Source organism: Clinocottus analis, unplaced genomic scaffold (assembly GCF_023055335.1).
Source record: "Clinocottus analis isolate CAN_PGR_092001 unplaced genomic scaffold, fCliAna1.0.p SCAF_3, whole genome shotgun sequence".
Classification (NCBI taxonomy): Eukaryota; Metazoa; Chordata; class Actinopteri; order Perciformes; family Cottidae; genus Clinocottus; species Clinocottus analis.
The window spans coordinates 15,481,898-15,498,923 of record NW_027176042.1 but is presented as its reverse complement, the minus strand read 5'-3'; the positions used below and the strand labels follow the sequence as shown (position 1 = coordinate 15,498,923).

Genomic DNA, 17,026 nt, shown 5'->3' with positions numbered 1-17,026 from the left:
ACATATTTTAGCCCAAATGACATGCTATGAAGTATATAAACTACATTGCGTGGCTTGTAAATGCCATCTAATTTCGTCTTCATTTAAATGCTGTGATTTAAGTTCTCTGGAATCTGACAAGATCACAGAGTCCTTTTATAAATTTGCTTGCAGACTTGATCCTCACAAGTAAGTTCCTGAGGAGAGAAAATATGAAATTGTAAAATAGTTCATATTATTGTAGGTTTTATATCAGTTTTCAGGGGAGGGGGAGAGGGCAACATTTTCTTGTGCATAACCAATTAATGTACACATTTTCTATTTGCTTGAGTCCACACAATACTATAAATAATGACAAAGTTATCTGAATTGTTAATCAAAAATGTTAATTACAAACACTAACTGGATTAAGGGCCACAAGAATAAAGACTCGTCATACCAAATGAAGCTCATCTCCCTCAATCCAGTGAGTCCAGCCTCGGTTCTTCTTTTCTCCTTTCTGAACACACACCAGCTTATCATCTTCCCAGTTGACCACAGTCTGATAGAAAGCAAACGGGATATATATATATATATATATATATATATATATATATATATATATATATATATATATATATATATATATATATATATATGTTTTTTTCATTTACAAGTACAGTCACACAAAACAATAATTTGTTTGCTTTTTGTCTTATATTGTAGAGTAGTGATCATTGCATATAAATGTGACTAAAATATTACATTTTATGAAAGCTTTTACCTGGCATGACCTGTTGTCCATCCCTATCGTCACCTCTTTGACCTCTTCTCCAATTTTGAATGTACTTTCGTAATTTCTGAAAGTCGTGAATGTACTGACTGTGAAACAATCTCCGTCTTGCTTAATCACTTTCTGGGGCTTCAACATCGAGGCAATCTTGCGAGTTGCAAAATCAATGCCTGTGTGTCAAAGTGAGAGACATTTTTTAGAACAAATTTTCACTTTTGTGAATTCAAAATTCTGAAAATATATGAAAATGTACTATTCTCACTATCACATGGAACACTCAAGTACTTTCTCATTTCATTTACTATGACAGACAGTTTTAAGTTTACAAGCGTTAACCTGCTCCATCCACTACACATACACGTTTTCCTCATATATACTTAAACAATCATTGAACGTAAGCGCTAATATTTAAAATTATGCATAAAGAACTGACGACACCTACCAAGAGAAACCATGTATCCCTGAAAATTGACATTGCTGACAATGTCCCACGTCCCGCTGAAGTCAACAGGCATCTTCAGACGTTTGACTCTCTGACTCTCAAAAGCATGAGAAGCCAACAGATTTATAGGTAATGGGACGGATGCTTCACTGTGTGTCAATATGGGGCAAGGGTGATCTGTTGCTGCGTGCAGCTATTTTGGACGCATACAAAAGAGGAGCACTGGAGGGCGGAACAGGACTTTTTACACATAATATGAGGAAATTATTCTTTTCCTGTTCAGAGAAAAGCCTTTACACAGGGTGCTATTTTTATGAGGATACTGCATCTTTATCACTTTTATACCACTAGCTTGGACCAAAAGCCACAGCGGCCTAATCTTCAAGCTTAAATTTAGGTCCAGATGTTCCGCTTGCAGGGAATACAATATCTCTGTACATGTGCAGCGGGACATACAATCCTCCCTCCTGCTTACATTTAGAGCTGTTGGTTCCTCAGCAGCACACATCCAGTCATCAGGTGTAGTGTCACAGTACAGTCTGCCCGAGTGTGTATTATCCATGTTCCTCTACATGCTGATCTTCATGGCGTATCATGGCTGCAGACGGATACCAAGGAATCAGAGATTAAAATTGTAAGTGCTGTTTTCATTAGTCATTCTGTTTTGATCTGATAGAAGAAGAAAAACACCCTGGATGTCCTTACAACTGGTTTTACTATGTGTTATTTTATTGTATAGTCAAATAGTGAACGCCGTGTTCGTGGCTCTTGTCCTGGTCCCTCAGTTCTACGTCATGGGAAGGTAACTAGGACACAGGCAATGACATCGAGCCAAAGAGCTCATGGGTCGTTTGTACAAAAGGGAACGGGGCATTAATCATTCAATCCTCTCTGTTTAAAGGCCAACATCCTCAAGATACTGCAGGATGCCTCTTCTCACCAACTTATCTGCCTCAATTGCCTTGTCCTTCATAGCTTCAGGTAAATCCCATCACATCAGACATTTAAAAAAAAAACACATGCAAGCAAAAAAGAGATTAATTTGAACATGACTTCCACTCTTTCAATAGGTTTTTCTGTGATATTCACATTGATTGACCCAGTCCCTCAGAGCTTGTGGGCATCTTATCATGGTTTTGGGCTGCTGACATGTGGACAAGGACTCTGCACCGCCATCCTGACTCTGACAGCAGCCTCATGTGTAAGAAAATGACTGAAATGTTCATCATTAGGTTACGTGGAGAAACTGCAGCATCCAAACAGTTTATATATTCACAGGCCAAAACCACCCCAGAGCTGTACTACATGTCCCTTTTTCTAACTGCTGCTTCTATTTTCAGTACAGGTGAGGTACATTTCTGTTGAATTATAGAAAACTCTTTGTACACTAGCTTTTCAGTTTAAAGGGAGTAACACCTGGCTGTGTCTGTTCAGGTGTGGTCATGGTGAGAGGAGGCCTCTGGTTGACTAACAGGAAGCTTGAGACAGACCCGAGCAGAAACAATGAGCAGTCGAGCGGTCCAGCTGCCATGCGCTGACAACGGATACTCCACACATTAACGTTTCATGTGGTTTCCATGCCACCAGCAGCTGGTAACTTTAAACCATGAGAAAGTGACTTAATCCTTCTCAAGTTTTAACGCTCACTTCAGAAACACATCACACAGCAGGTGTTTCTCTCGATTGTTAAGTTGTTTGCTTTTTATTAGTTGAAAATTACTCATTAGTTTAATTTGCTGAGTGAATAAATATAAACTCTTTGCTGTAGATTCAGTGTATAACAATTATGATAGAGCTGAAGGAGAGGTTGAGCTACCTGGAAAAGTAAAGCCACATTAAGCAGATTATAGCAAGAAAACTCTAAGGAAATGCATTGAATTTTATTCAGTTTGTAACTTTCACAAAATGGAAAATTATAGTAATGGAAAAAAAAAAATCTAAATTACAACACATGATGCTCATCTTACAGTGCAGGGTGAAAATATTTCGTAGATATGACTGTAAATAACAGACAACTTTCAAATTGTTCGTCAGCTGAAATAATGCTCAACCTGAAACAGAGGCACAGTAACATGACTGCGGAAAGTATTTTAATGATTGAAATAAAGCTGCTCTTGGTTGGATTACATGTATAAAAAGATTACAGGTATTATATGTTTTACACTGCTTTACAGGGAAAAGGGAATGGCTCAGGAATGTGCCATTTTATAAATGAAGCACCCAATATTTTGAATAACCAGAATAATTTCCAAAATGTATATTAAAATAATATACTAACAATGGGACGAGTCACACAGTGTTTTCTAACTCGCTGATAAAATTTCCCTGCCAAGCAACAATAGAAAACATACAATCAAGAAGTGTGAATTTCAAAGTTACAGCATATCTGTGAATTCACAAAATCACCTGAGATCATACAAACACCCTGGATTAAAAGCAATTGTCGTTTGTCAGAATTGTTTTTTGGCACCATGATGTTTACAACACCAGATATACATACCCTGCGCTCTGTGAATGATGATATCGATGTATTGGTCTTGATATTCACTCATCTCATCCACAATTAGGTATAGATAAACACACACTCACACAGAGAAATATTTGAACAATCCTCCGGTAAAAGAGAGTGCTGAAAAAAATACAGTCGTAATGAAAAGGCTAGGCTAGGTAAGGTGTTCTAGAAACTCATTTTATTGTATTTGTTAAAATTCTCCCTAACAGAAATCAATAAATCCTGTGACAAATCTATATCTGTGACTGTAATCAGCATATCTGCACATTGGGTCTCTGCACTCATTGGGCATCACCTGAGTCTTTCACAAGCTGCTGGGCTGACAGCCATGAGTATTCACAATAGGGATTTGGTTACATTCATTATGTTTTGGAGACAGGTTTGAATCGAATCATGGCTAATTAAAACCCACTGATCCTTTTGATCCTTCTGACTCGTAAAAAAAAGAGGTCTAATTGTAATGTAATTCCTAACCTAAAAGTGCATCATAGTCTATGTACCAAACAAGTCTTCCGTCCACAGGCTTCACCCCGGTGACCGGCCATTTGTCTCGGTTGTCCTTCACGCGGCTCATCTGGGTGATCAGTTCATGCTTGCCTTTGCCAATCACTAAAAGAGCCACCTTACGAGCTTGGTTAATGGCACTCAAAGTGAGGCTCATGCGCTGGTGAGGCTTGACGGGGCTCTCAGTGAGGGCAACCAGACTCTCCCCGAGTTCATCCACTTTGGTACCAGGGAACAGAGAGGCTGTGTGGCCATCATATCCAACTCCCAACAGTACAAAGTGGAAGCTGGAGCCATTCACCAACTTGCTGATCTCTTTCTCATACAGCAGCGCTCCTCCATCCTCCTCCACACATAGACGCTGGTTGAGCTGCACTGGCATAGGATGGATGTTGTAATAGGGTATCCTCACATGTTGCAATAGATGGTCATGCAGGCCGTGGAAGTTAGACTCCGGGTCAGTCAGCGGCACGCATCGCTCGTCCACCATCCACACGTGGGTGTGGCTCCAGGGAAAGGAGAAGTGGTGCAGGGACAACCTGTGGAACAGAGCGAGGGGAGTGGACCCACCAGAGAACGCAAGATGGAAAACACCGCCCTCACGCACTGCTGCCTCCGCTGCTTCCTGAATGTCCACAGCCAGCCTCTCCACCAGCTCCTCAGCCCAGGCCGACACCATGTCATCGCTACGAAATTTTCCTTGCATTACTTGGAAACTGTTTGTTGACGTGCCACCCATCTGATCAGGGCTGATTAGCACCACCTCAGTGTTGTAGCCAATGTCTCTACCGTTCACACGGATGTCCAGCAGGTCTCTATTGTCGGCTCCCCCGGGGTAAATGCGTGGATAAGAGCTGGCTAGGCTATCAAGTAGTGGTGTCCATATTCCCCAGGAGGCCAGCAGGTTTTCAGCACTAATGAAACTATTTTTACGTCCAGCAAAAATGTGAGAAATAAGTTCTGAATAGGCTTCCTTCTGCTCTGCTGGAGTTTGCACGTAATAGTCTGAAATAGGTAAACCTAGAATATTGACATCTGTATGCTGGGTCACTTCCTTCCATTCACCGTCCATCAAAACTGGCTTGAATAAATTCTTACTCACAAGAATTGCTGGATATTGAAGGCTGCCATGCCCAAAGTAGAACACTATTTGTTTGGGCTTGCAGTGGACAGCATCGGGGTTCTGAAGACAAAAGATGTCATTCTTGAAAAGAACGCGCGCATATCCCACCCGTTCGTCTAACATCTTCCCTGCGATCAAAAGAATTGGCACACCTTCATACTGGGCGTCATCGAGGTGTGCCAACACAGCTGAAAAACAAAAACAGGATCACTTATTTGAAGAACCATATTCATTGTATACAAAGTGTTTTCCAACAGTAAATACCTTAAATCATGAGTATTAAAAAGAAAAAGCTGTCACCTGCAAATGTTGGTGTGAGACTGACATGATCTTTCATCTTATTCATCTCCTGCTGGACTGTTGTTTGGTATGCTTGGTACTGGCCGACCACAGCTTGATTCTTTCTCAAAGGCAGCATGGAACTGAAGATCTGCAGCTTGTTTCGGAGGACTTCTTCACTGCTGCTCAGATTCATGGGAAGCCTCATCATCAACAGGGTCATGACCTCCGTCAGGTGGTTCTGTAGCACATCTCTGATAACCCCGTATTGGTCATAGAAGGGAATACGACCTTGAGGAACGACAAGAGAGGACTAGGAATTCTTGATACTTTTTCTCAAAAGAAATACAACATTATTAATGCAATTTTAAATTACCTTTAACATCAAGGCTCTCTTTCATTATGATCTCCACCCTCTCGATGTGGTGCTTGTCCCAGATGGGATCCAGAAACTTCTTGTTCTCTTTTCTGAATGGAAGTATCTTTGCAACAACCTTTCACAGAAAAACATGGCATGAGTTCAAACATCTAGATTATAGACTCACGGCTGAAAGGGACACACCGTCAGATGTTCTTACCTGCTTCCCCAAGTAGTGGTCAATTCTGTACATTTCTTCATCCTTTAAGGAGCTACCGAGCTGAGCTGCAAGTACCTGAGCACTCCTGAAGTCATGTCCGAAAGGTTTCTCGAGCACAACTCTCAGCCACGCCTTGCTAGTCGGCCGACAAGTGTTATTTATCTTATCAGCAACATCTGCATATGCAAAGGCTGGTAGTGAGAGGTAGAACAGCCGACCTGCCTCTGTTATTCCCTCTTGTTGAAGCTCCTGCTCAATGTGCTTGGCCAGATCCTGGTAGTCCTCTTGGGTCTTCAGCTGCCGATACTGTGCGAGCCGCAGGAACTGCTCTTTCAGCAGAGCACAGCGCTCCTGTGACACATCCTTCGAGCACGACACCGCCTTTAGGATCTCAAAGAGGACCGGTGTGGCTGCGTCTGCAGGCGACAGTCCTCCGCCATAGAAGGAAAAGGTCTTTCCACTTCTGGCCTGGTTAACGTACAGCTCGAAGAAGCCCTGCCACAGGTACTTCTTTGCCAGGTCACCTGTGCCTCCCACTATTACCACTGAAACATGGCCGCTTCTCGGGGCCTCGGCTCGTTCCTCGCCATGTCCCTCCTGGGCACACAGAGTCACCAGAAGCAGGAGCACAGTCACAAACATGCTCCGGTCCTAACCGTTTAAACTCCTGTATGAACACAGCCATGAGGGACGTTACATGTAGGCAAATATACAGCAACACTAAGTAATCTAGACATCATATAATATCGGAGGATTATTTTCTGGATTAATAATTTTATCAATTAGGTTATAAAATGCGAAAAATGCCCATTATTATTTCTGAGAGCCCAATGTGATGTTGTCCAAAGTCTTTGTCTGACAAAGTTTACTATTACATGTGACCAAGAAAAGTAGCAAACCATCACAATCAAGAGGCTAAAAAGAACATATTTTGTATTTGTGAAATATTTACTCATCACTATCTCCTTGATCAACTCATTGAATGATGAGCGCATTTTTTAGCTCTAAATGTTTGAGATGAAAAGCAAGATCTTATTAATGCCATACTGCAGAAAAGCTACAATACAAATTCACATTTTCACCAACACACACATGCAATAGGTACTGCTGAACTTCTTTTGTCATGTCAAATGTTCATAAACATATCTCAATTAAAATTCACAGTACAAAAGTCACAATGATGTAAAAGTCACATTTAAACATCTAAGAGTTAATAAATAGTACACAATCTGAACACTCTGAATGAAAAGCAATATAAACCTTGGAAATACACAATAACTTACTCAAATCTCCACAGACAATTAGATAAGCAATGAATGACTTCACCCCGTCTCTTCTTCAGCTCTTTTGAAGTCGCTTGAGAGCTGTAGATGTAGTGCAATTAAAATGTTGTGAGCGTAATGACCAGTGGATCCTGGTATACTGGTGGAGCGAGGGTGTGTAGACTTTGCACTGTGCTCAGGGGCATTGAGCTCACTGTACAACCCCTCAGCTCCTGACAGAGTGCTGGGAATGGCCAACCAACTCGGTAAAAATACTTATGGTAAAGTCATAATTTTGAACTTTTTGAACTCTACTCACTACAATGTGCAAAACAAAGAAACACCAACACCCATTTCAAACAACCAGTGTCTTGACGTAGATAATACGCCTTCACAGGCATTTGTCAAATAAAAAAGAAACCCTAAATGTGAGGAATCTAAGTTGTATGTTAGTACACAGGCTGCTTTCATTTAGTAGCTATTGTTAAAGCCGAGGTCTACATGTTATTTGACCCCCCCCCCCTCTGAAAAGACTGAACATTGCACTTTGAACAGAATGAAGCTCATTTTATGACTTAATGCAACATCTGGATTTCCCGTGCTCCACAATTGTGTTTACACAGTGGCAATGCAAACAGCAAAGGCCACCTCACTATTTCAATAGCAGCTGATATTAGGGTATGATTTACTTGGTCGAAGACTACTGCAGTCAAAATGTTTTATCACAACTTGTCTCTTATGGGGATTAACAACATACACTAGTTACTAAATTTGAATTTGTAAAAGCCCACTTGGTTTTCAATGCTCTCTACATTGCTCTTTTCAAACCACACGACACATGTAGTCTTCAATTTTTCTCCATTAGCTTCAAGGCTTTAACTTTTCTGCTGATTACCACACAGGAATCAATTAAGTAGTATATCATCTGAAAAGACACTATCTTCATTCAACTTTGCATTACTGTGCAGCTTGTCCAACAACCCATGATTTTCCCACAGACACGCCATCCATCAAACTTTCTGAACAGAATGAGCAAAAAGGGCATCTTCCCTTCTTCAGAAGTGATTACGACACATGATCCCTCATCTAACCGACACACATTCTTGCATTCCTAGATTTTTATTCTCGTGAATTTCTAAGAAATATTCTTTTAAAGAAGTGCACGATTAACCACTGAAGAAAGCACTGCAGGGACATTGCTGACTGCCTCTTGTCTGCAAGTTAGTGGCCATATTTTTCCACAACTAAATATGACAAATTGAAATAGTAGTAAATAACACAAGTTGCTTGCCAGAGATATGTAAACCATTCACTTATTATTATAAGAAAATAGCGAGCCTTTTCAACAGCCCTGCTTTGTGACTTCAATATAAGTAATTAGCCTGAAGTAACCGACAATCTGTAGCCGAGAAACTATTGAATTTGAAACATGGCATAAACCATGGTTTAATGATAACCACAAGCCAAAACTCAATGAACAAGGGAGGTCATTGAACAACATAAGACAGTTTTATACTCATTTACTGTATCCAGCTGTGAAGGATTCCCTCTTTTCAACATTTTTAATTTGGGTCAAAAAGTGTGTCTCTATTCCATCCACCAAAAAAAGATGGCAACTTTTTCTGCAATCTTTTCTGGTTTATATACTGTAGCCTTTTTTATTTTTTTTATTACACATTCAGATTGTTCTGAAGCGTAGAAAAGGTGTGTTTGTGAAATAAATAAAGATATCTTAAAACCAATTTGATAACATTTTAATATTTGGATTACATGTAAACATAGCATTTTGTTTTTGCCAGCTGTCCCAGTTTAAAATATTGAATCATTTTAAGCGACAACCAGATGAGCCAAAAAGGTTTTGGTCCAAATCATGTGGCTGTAAGGGAACCTAGCAACCTAAAAAAACATATGCAAGGCTTGTGACACACACACACATCAGCCCAATTCCAAACCATTGCCCTATACACGCTCTATAATACAACACTCTGTTTGTACATACACATGGAGGGTCAGTCAGAGGCCCAATCCCAATCTCCACCCTAAACCCTCAAGCCCTGAACCCTCAGGGACTCACTGACGTCAGCTGCTAAATGGTTAAATGTGAGAGTCTGTGAGGGCTTGAGCTGGTGTGAATATGAATGGGACAGCACTTTGCTGCAACATCACGTGTTTACATTAAAAAATATTGTGTACAATTGTGTATTTATTTTTTTCTTTTTATTCACTGAATTGAACGTCTTCGTCACGAAATGAGACGTTATTTTAAATTATTTATTTACTCGTTTTTGTCAAAATTAAATGTTTGATGAATGTACTTCATTCCTCTGATTTATGCGTTTCTATGTTTCATAATGTTGGCAAAGTATTTTATTGGGCCGAATGCCCACGTACCCCTTTGTTTACCTTCCTTTTTTTTTACGGAGGGAGATATCGGTGAACGTAGGTGTGCAGGTCGACTCTAAACGGTCGTTGCGCCACCTACTGTTCTGGCGTGTGGAAAAGGCACGGGAACTATAAACAAAAACGAGTCTGTCGATGCAACTGCGTGGCCAGCCGCAGTTGTAGTTGCAAAAGTGTGTATCGCCCTTTAGTCAAAGTCAGCATCTAATGTTGACTTACGAAAGGGTTCATAAAGGGCTCAAAATGTCTGAATAAAGAGTATGGCATATTGAATTTATACAGAACTATTAACAGTAAAGATTTAGCATCGTACATAAAAACACATCAAATCAGAGGAACCCAAGCAGAGAATATCTTACACACCTGGTTTGTTTATCAACCATTTCTTTAAATGTTACTTACTGAAGCTGTCTTGACAAATATGAGTAAATAGATTATTTGACATTTACCTCTTATCTGGTGAGGTGAGAGCCTGTAAAACGTAAAATAAACACTACAATTGGACATAGTATGTTTTGGTGTCATAGGAAAAATGCTGTCTCATTGGTATTTACACCATTTCAAGCCCTCACGGCCTCTCACACTCAACCATTCACCAGGTGACATCAGTAAATCCCTCGGTGTTCAGGGATTAAGGCTTTAGGGGGGACTTTGGGATTGGGCCTACATCGCTTGCTGACCGTGCAACGCTATTTTGTGTTCATCGTAGAACAAGCTCCATAGAAATGGTTCCATGAAATAACCTGAACAAACATTTAGTCATAAACTGCTCAAACTATGACACATTGTCACACTATTTAACCCATCCTTAATCAAGGATGGGTTAAATGCAGACAAGAATTTCCCCAAGGGGATTAATAAAGTGCATGTTTTTTTTTTTTCTGTTTCTTTTCACACAGACGATAAGAATTTGAAGATTACATATCAAATATTTCCATGTCTCATCTAAAAACGGTAGATGTGTTCTTTCAATTGTTACAACAACATATATTTATCATTTGTTACACCCGTTAGTAGCTATAACTTTTATATCTTCAACTGTGCAATACTAGTAAAATAATCCAACTGTGCACTGTGCATTTATTTACACTGTACACATTAAGTATTATTATTGTTTATGTATTCTATTATTGCAGATTGCATAAGATCGATAGATAAATACTTTATAGTCAATATATTGTAATGTAATCATTTACATATTTCTTTTTCATATGAATTGTTGTTATATTGTAGTATGATGCACATATTCTACGTACTTATTTCTAATTCATATTGTATTATCATTTATCTAATTCTCAATACATTTAGATTATAGAATAGGGCCAACCATAATGTAACTCAATTTGCCCCCTGTACATTTTTTCTTGCCGAAGCTTGCAGCTGTATTAATCCCACTTTACACTTTAAAGAATATTGCTTTATTAAACTGTGAGTCCGACTACAAACTGAGTTGTGAGTGGGAGGATTTACGGGGTCCCTATGAATCCAGTTACCACGTGCTAAGGTAAACTAATCCCGAGAGGAGACCACGTTTGTTTTCCTTTCCGACCGGTCGAAAGACAAGACGGAAAGTAACGTTAGAAACGTAACGAACGTTCCAAAACCGCTCTTTCCGGGTGAACGTGGTGTTACGTTAGCGTAGTCACGTTACGGTGGTATCCGAGTAGAAATAGCGAATGTATTACTAAACGTTACAAGTCATGGCACCCCCACAACCACCCGTTGTCGTTTACGTCACAGTATACACACCGACAGATGACGGTCGATATGTATCCATATGTTCCACCTGCTAGTTCACGTTAGCTCTCAAACTTCAATTTCGTTACGTTGCAAACACAGAAAGCTCCGCAATTCGTTTTCTTAAATGTGATGAGACCCAACTTTAGAGAACCACATGTAACATCAGCTGACAGATGGCGTAAAAAGGGAATTGAATACGAACCTGCCCCGTGGTGGGAAGGAAGACGTTACGACATCAAAAACGCTTCCTGGACCAGTCACGTGACACGCTCCCGCTGCAAACCTTATCTACCGTAGACTGCAGAAAGAGGTTTTGGATTTGTAATGTAATCCTACATTGTTAATTGTATATATTTTAGCTATTGGTTCAATTATGTATTGCTATTAGTAACATTGCACATTGTATGGGTTTAAAGTGATGGACCAAAGGTATGGATGAGGCCCTCAATGTACATGAGTCCCCTCAATAAATCCCTTTCATCCTGTTTTTATCTGTAAAGTTTAAATCTTGTATGTCTACTTGCAGTGAATATCAGAGTAATTTTAGTCAAGTAATATCAGAAAATGCAAATTGTAAAAGTGAAAACATTTCTCAGTAAAATAAACTTTTCTTTTAGTGATGGAGTCCAAATGCTCTTTTTTTCTACATCTTAAAAAAGGTTAAGATTTTTAGAATATGAAACGTCGTTAGTTACACATACTTATTATCAGCTGTAGTTAGTGTCCTGGCTGCTGTCGCTTGGGGGCAGCTGCAGACCGCAGTGTATTATCGACACAAGAGGGACCTCTGTTGGTGTCTGAGTGTAGTTGCTTTCTACTTGAGTCATTGACTTTCAAAGTCTGAAGCTCATCAATCAAATGCTGTGAGCTCTAACTGCTCTATCTCCAACTGAAAAATAACAGCTGTCCTCTGCGATGCCAACGAGCTGCCTTAGACGTCCTACACCGAGCATCTCCAATTTTAAAAAAAAGGACTACAAATCTGAATAACACAAACTGCTGACTTTGAGTGGAAAAAGATTTAGCTCCTGTTTGCTCTGCATTGTCCAGCTGTCCTATGTCATCACTCCCTAAATGCAGACCTACCTCAAACAAAGCAGGTGTCCTTTTGGCCAAATAATGATCCAATTGTTGTTGTTGACCACACTGCTAGTCGTCCATTCTGTTCCTCCCTTTTCCGCCTCTGAACAGTTGGTCATTGCAGCACGGACCTGGACAGCTCCATGATCCCATCTAATACACATTATGTAATGGAGCAGCTGAATTCAGACTTTACATTGAACTTTATTTCTTATTGTTGGACTTTGTAGAAATAAAGATTGTGAGTTATTCTCTTGTTTGTTTTCCCATCTGATTGTTTTTGTGTTGTTTGGATGCCAAATTTTAGAAGAGAAAAAAAATGAATTTAGCAAAGCAATACATTTTAAAAACAGCTTGACTCGTTCCATTTAGCAGCATTCTGGAGCTATCAGTAGTCTTTGAGTTGTATCTTCTTCAGAAGTTTCCATAGACAAAAAATGGACTTTCAATCTAAACATATCTATACCTCGAAGTCCTTTAGGGGCTCAGAAAAATATGTGTTCGTACAGGTTGGTTAGGAATTAACTTAAAGAACTTTAACAATGTGTTTTAGTTTAATCCAAAATTCTAACATGGGCTACACACACACAGTTACACACACACTCACACACTCACACACTCACACACGCACACACACACACACACACACACACACACACACACACACACACACACACACACACACACCACTACCTTAGAAACAGCTGTAATGCCTGTGATCACACGCTGTATAGCCCTCCCAAGTTGGCTGGCCACTGTGAAATGTAAACAGTAAACAGGATGGAGCATTCTTTATGCGTGTGTGCGCTTGTTTGAGTGTGTGTTACAAACTCTGTGTGTGTGCGTGTGTGTGCGTGTGTGTGTGTGTGTGTGTGTGTGTGTGTGTGTGTGGAGAGGAGGGGTTGACTGCTAAGAGAATGAGCCCATGCAGAGTGTGCTAGCCCAGCTGTCACTGCTATAACTTCAGACTTGAGAGACCACAGGACGCAAGCAGGAGGGCCACTGTGTGTGTGTCTGAGTGTGTGTGCGTGTGTGTGTGGGTTGATGGGAGTGTTGTCGGCCCACCCCCCCTAGGCATTCCCCTCAGCCTCTGGCTTCCTTCCTCCCCTTTGTTAAGCCTGCGAGGCAGACTTCGTCAAGCTGAGCACACAAACAAATGCATATGAATGTGTGCTGTCATCTTTATTAGGACCCTTTACCAACACCCATTACATTTAACACAGGTCTTTACTGAAGGAGATTTCACTTTCAGTCATGCCCCCCCCCTCCTCTCTCCCTCCATTCTTACTTGTCAGACGAGGAGGATTATAGTGACCTCAGTCTGGGATGACTTCAATACACAATCTGTTACACACTAATAGGAGTATAATAATGTGCAGTGAACAAGGGCAGATTTTTTGTCATGGTTGTTTATGGGTGATTATTTTATATGTAACTTTAAAGGCAACGGTAATTAGAGGTGGTTTTATATTTCACCGGTGAGACAATCTTTCGTTGGATTTTCAAAACAATGTCTGTCCTTACCTGCAGCGTTCACTGCTCTTTGACACGGTCAGTGCCAATTCAGGTAGCGATGACTGATCCGAGTGAAGCCACAAGAAGACTTATCCCATGTGTATGACTAATGCTCCGTGTTTAAACCACATTCTCACATTTCGGCTCCTCATAAGACAAAAACTTGTCGGAGCCTGTTCTCTCTTTTGTTTCTGAACACTATACCGCACACAATGTAGCCCACATAGACCACAGACACCCACCCCAAATTCCAGTGAAGCGAGGTAGTGTTTTTCAGAGGTGGCATGTGGAGCTTTTAAAACGAGATGACTGAGGATATGGAAGGGAAAAAAGCTAAACAATGCACAGCCTTTTCAGTCCAGACAACAAGAGCACAGAATGAAGAAGCTTCCACAACATCCATCCTGTTTGTTAGGAACATAAAAGGACGGTGGTTTGGATTCGTGTAATTATTAGAGCACACTATTGATGGCAGATACTTTACAATATGTGTTCTCATGGTTTTAATTTGGTTTTGGTGAGGGACTTTTTGCACCTGTATTAAAGTTGCAGAAATTCGTGACTTTAAAACATTTTTTCTGTTGAAGTTTATTTGTGTGTAGCGTATCAGTATGGTTTCATATAGTGTGTCAATACAAGTACAGTAGTGAATTAAACAATGTTGTGTTTGTCTAGCTGAGATATCCTGTGTTTTTGTGGTCACATCTGATTGTTTTTGCCTCGTGTGATTTTTGTGCTATCGTAAAGATTACACATTCCTTTGTGGTTTGCAAAGTTCTGAATCATAGGCTCATAAAAAACTTAAAACCAACAGGATTATCTAAAAAATGTAATGTCTCCTTTAGCCTTGTTCCAGACATCTGAATCAGTTCACATGTCTGATTTCTTCTGTGATCTAAATCCAGCCTGATTATCAGACTAAACTTTAAACTCACCAAGACAAGTCATCAAGACTGCTTTCTTTAAGGCTACATTGTTATCGCAGCACAGTTGAACACTTTTTATTGTTTGATAGCAAGCAGACATTTAAAAACTATTATTTCTTTAAAAATAAAGATATTGCTAGATTGAAAATGCATCAAATTATGATACATCACATACTGCGATGAACAAAAATATTGGTTTTAACAATCAAATAAAAATATGTTTAGGTAAATAATTGATTAGCACCAACAATACAAAAATAGTATACACATGCACTGTTAGCTATGATGAAAAGTAGCTTTACATTTACTCTAGTACTATACTTAAAGATAACTTTAAGGTACTTTAATATAGTATCCCTCCCTCACCTCCCCTTTATGCCTTTATGTAACAGTTACACTTACTAGTTCCTTTTGAGGTTAAACATTTTCATTTAATGTAGGAAATGTAATGTTTTTTTGCGATTGGTTATTGTGTGGCATTGCTATTTCACTTGTGTAAATATACTGAGTACTTCTTTCACTACTGATGGTTATGCCGTAGTCGTCAAAACGCGTAAACAAATATGTTAATTCATCATTTTTTAACAAGGGTTTTGATGGGGCCTAACTGAGATGGTGGAATGGTAGAAAACAGTGGGCGTATTTTATGTTGGCAGTACACAAAAACTCCCCGGTGTTTTTCAATAGTGTTTGCCGATACCACGAGGCGTGTAAGGAAAGCAGGGGGTGAGAGGGGAGCAGGGTCTGAATGACATGGCGTTGCTGCTTCGGCCTGCTATTCACTGACCCACAAAATGCCGACCCAGCCCCCAGTGTGAAGTACTTTTGTGTTGTCATCACCCTCAGAAGCCGGGGACCTGAAAGGGAGGGGTGGGCGGTTGTTCGGGGGGACTCAGCGCTGATGTGAGGCCGCAGTCTGCTCTTCAACAGCGCGCATGCACTGTTAGGTGGATAAAAAAAGAAGCCTGTGTTGTAATGAAAGCATTTGCATACTTGTGTGTTAGAGAGGGTGTTAACCTTTGACACCTTCGAGAACTGGATGACAACAGAAACCACTTCTCACAGTCTAAGCATTAACACACTTGAAAATAACACCTTAGCGTACCTCAGTGTGTATCAAAACTATTGAGGACAGGAGGGAAAGGGGCTGCTTGAGTGATTAAGATGGAAGTTTTCCTCAAGTGGCCGTTCACACTCTAAACGAAGTGTGTCGGATCATTTGAAGGTGAGAGATGTCTGTATCATAGAGCATGGTGTCAGGTCTTTGTGGAATTGAAAAGCGGATAACGTGTTTTTTCTTCAGGAAAGACATGAAACTGATATTTAATTTCTAAAAAGAGCTCGTAGTGGAGAAACAAGTTCAACCTGAAGGAAAACAAGCACATTCAATCTCAATCTAAGAATAGAGGCTGATCTTAACTTTGAGAGCAGTAAAAGAGGAATCCGCTTTCTTGTTCTTTTTCTGTTCTGTTGGATATCATTATCACGTTAAACTGAATGTTGTGTTAAAGCAATTAGAGTATTTTGTCATTTGAAGGTCAGAAAGCCATAATTCAGCCCTCACTTAACTTGTTAATCTATTATTTCACCAACTCTGTCTGTTGTATGATTAATGTCCGTGTATGTTAACGTCGGACAAGACAAAGTCCGCCTCTTCAGTAGTTTTTTGGGGGGGGGTCTTTGTCAGGATGGCCGGCTGTGCTTGGCTCTCAAATCGAGGGGCTCTACGCTCCAAGTACACGGCGCTTCACAGAGAAGACTTGACTCTGAAATTCCTGCAGATAAGAGTTGCTAGGTGATTCTATTGTCAGATTTTCTTTGTGGTCACATATTCATACCCAAATTGTAAGGTTCTTTACGAGGAACGTCTCATTAGTAGTCATATATTCATACCAGACCACCCCCTCCCCACTT

General features: G+C 40.1%; 3 protein-coding genes across 6 annotated transcripts; 1 reads left to right on the top strand and 2 right to left on the bottom strand.

Annotated features, from left to right (window-relative positions):
• Nucleotides 1–16: 16 nt before the first annotated feature.
• On the bottom strand, nt 17–1,340 carry rbp7b (retinol binding protein 7b, cellular). Its single transcript, XM_068594434.1, has 4 exons — nt 1,194–1,340; nt 743–921; nt 419–520; nt 17–176 (listed from the first exon to the last, which is right to left on the bottom strand). The coding sequence occupies exons 1-4, from the start codon at nt 1,264–1,266 to the stop codon at nt 123–125; spliced, it is 408 nt and encodes a 135-aa protein (XP_068450535.1). The 5' UTR covers nt 1,267–1,340; the 3' UTR covers nt 17–122.
• LOC137796479 (uncharacterized) lies at nt 662–6,482 on the top strand. The gene is made up of 5 exons (XM_068594433.1): nt 662–1,995; nt 2,095–2,174; nt 2,264–2,394; nt 2,472–2,538; nt 2,628–6,482. Exons 1-5 carry the CDS (start codon nt 1,889–1,891, stop codon nt 2,729–2,731), a joined length of 489 nt encoding a protein of 162 aa, XP_068450534.1. The 5' UTR covers nt 662–1,888; the 3' UTR covers nt 2,732–6,482.
• Nucleotides 3,060–12,333, bottom strand: h6pd (hexose-6-phosphate dehydrogenase (glucose 1-dehydrogenase)). Of its 4 annotated transcripts, none has more exons than XM_068594428.1 (6): nt 12,293–12,333; nt 11,794–11,889; nt 6,190–6,856; nt 5,988–6,105; nt 5,633–5,902; nt 3,060–5,520 (listed from the first exon to the last, which is right to left on the bottom strand). In XM_068594428.1, exons 3-6 carry the CDS (start codon nt 6,829–6,831, stop codon nt 4,175–4,177), a joined length of 2,376 nt encoding a protein of 791 aa, XP_068450529.1. In that variant the 5' UTR covers nt 6,832–6,856; nt 11,794–11,889; nt 12,293–12,333; the 3' UTR covers nt 3,060–4,174. The 4 variants fall into 4 exon arrangements, with proteins under 4 accessions (XP_068450529.1, XP_068450531.1, XP_068450530.1 ...); XM_068594430.1 differs by lacking the exons at nt 11,794–11,889; nt 12,293–12,333 and having other exon boundaries at nt 3,060–5,214; nt 5,312–5,392; nt 5,485–5,520; nt 6,190–9,498; XM_068594429.1 differs by lacking the exons at nt 11,794–11,889; nt 12,293–12,333 and adding an exon at nt 11,601–11,673.
• Nucleotides 12,334–17,026: the final 4,693 nt, after the last annotated feature.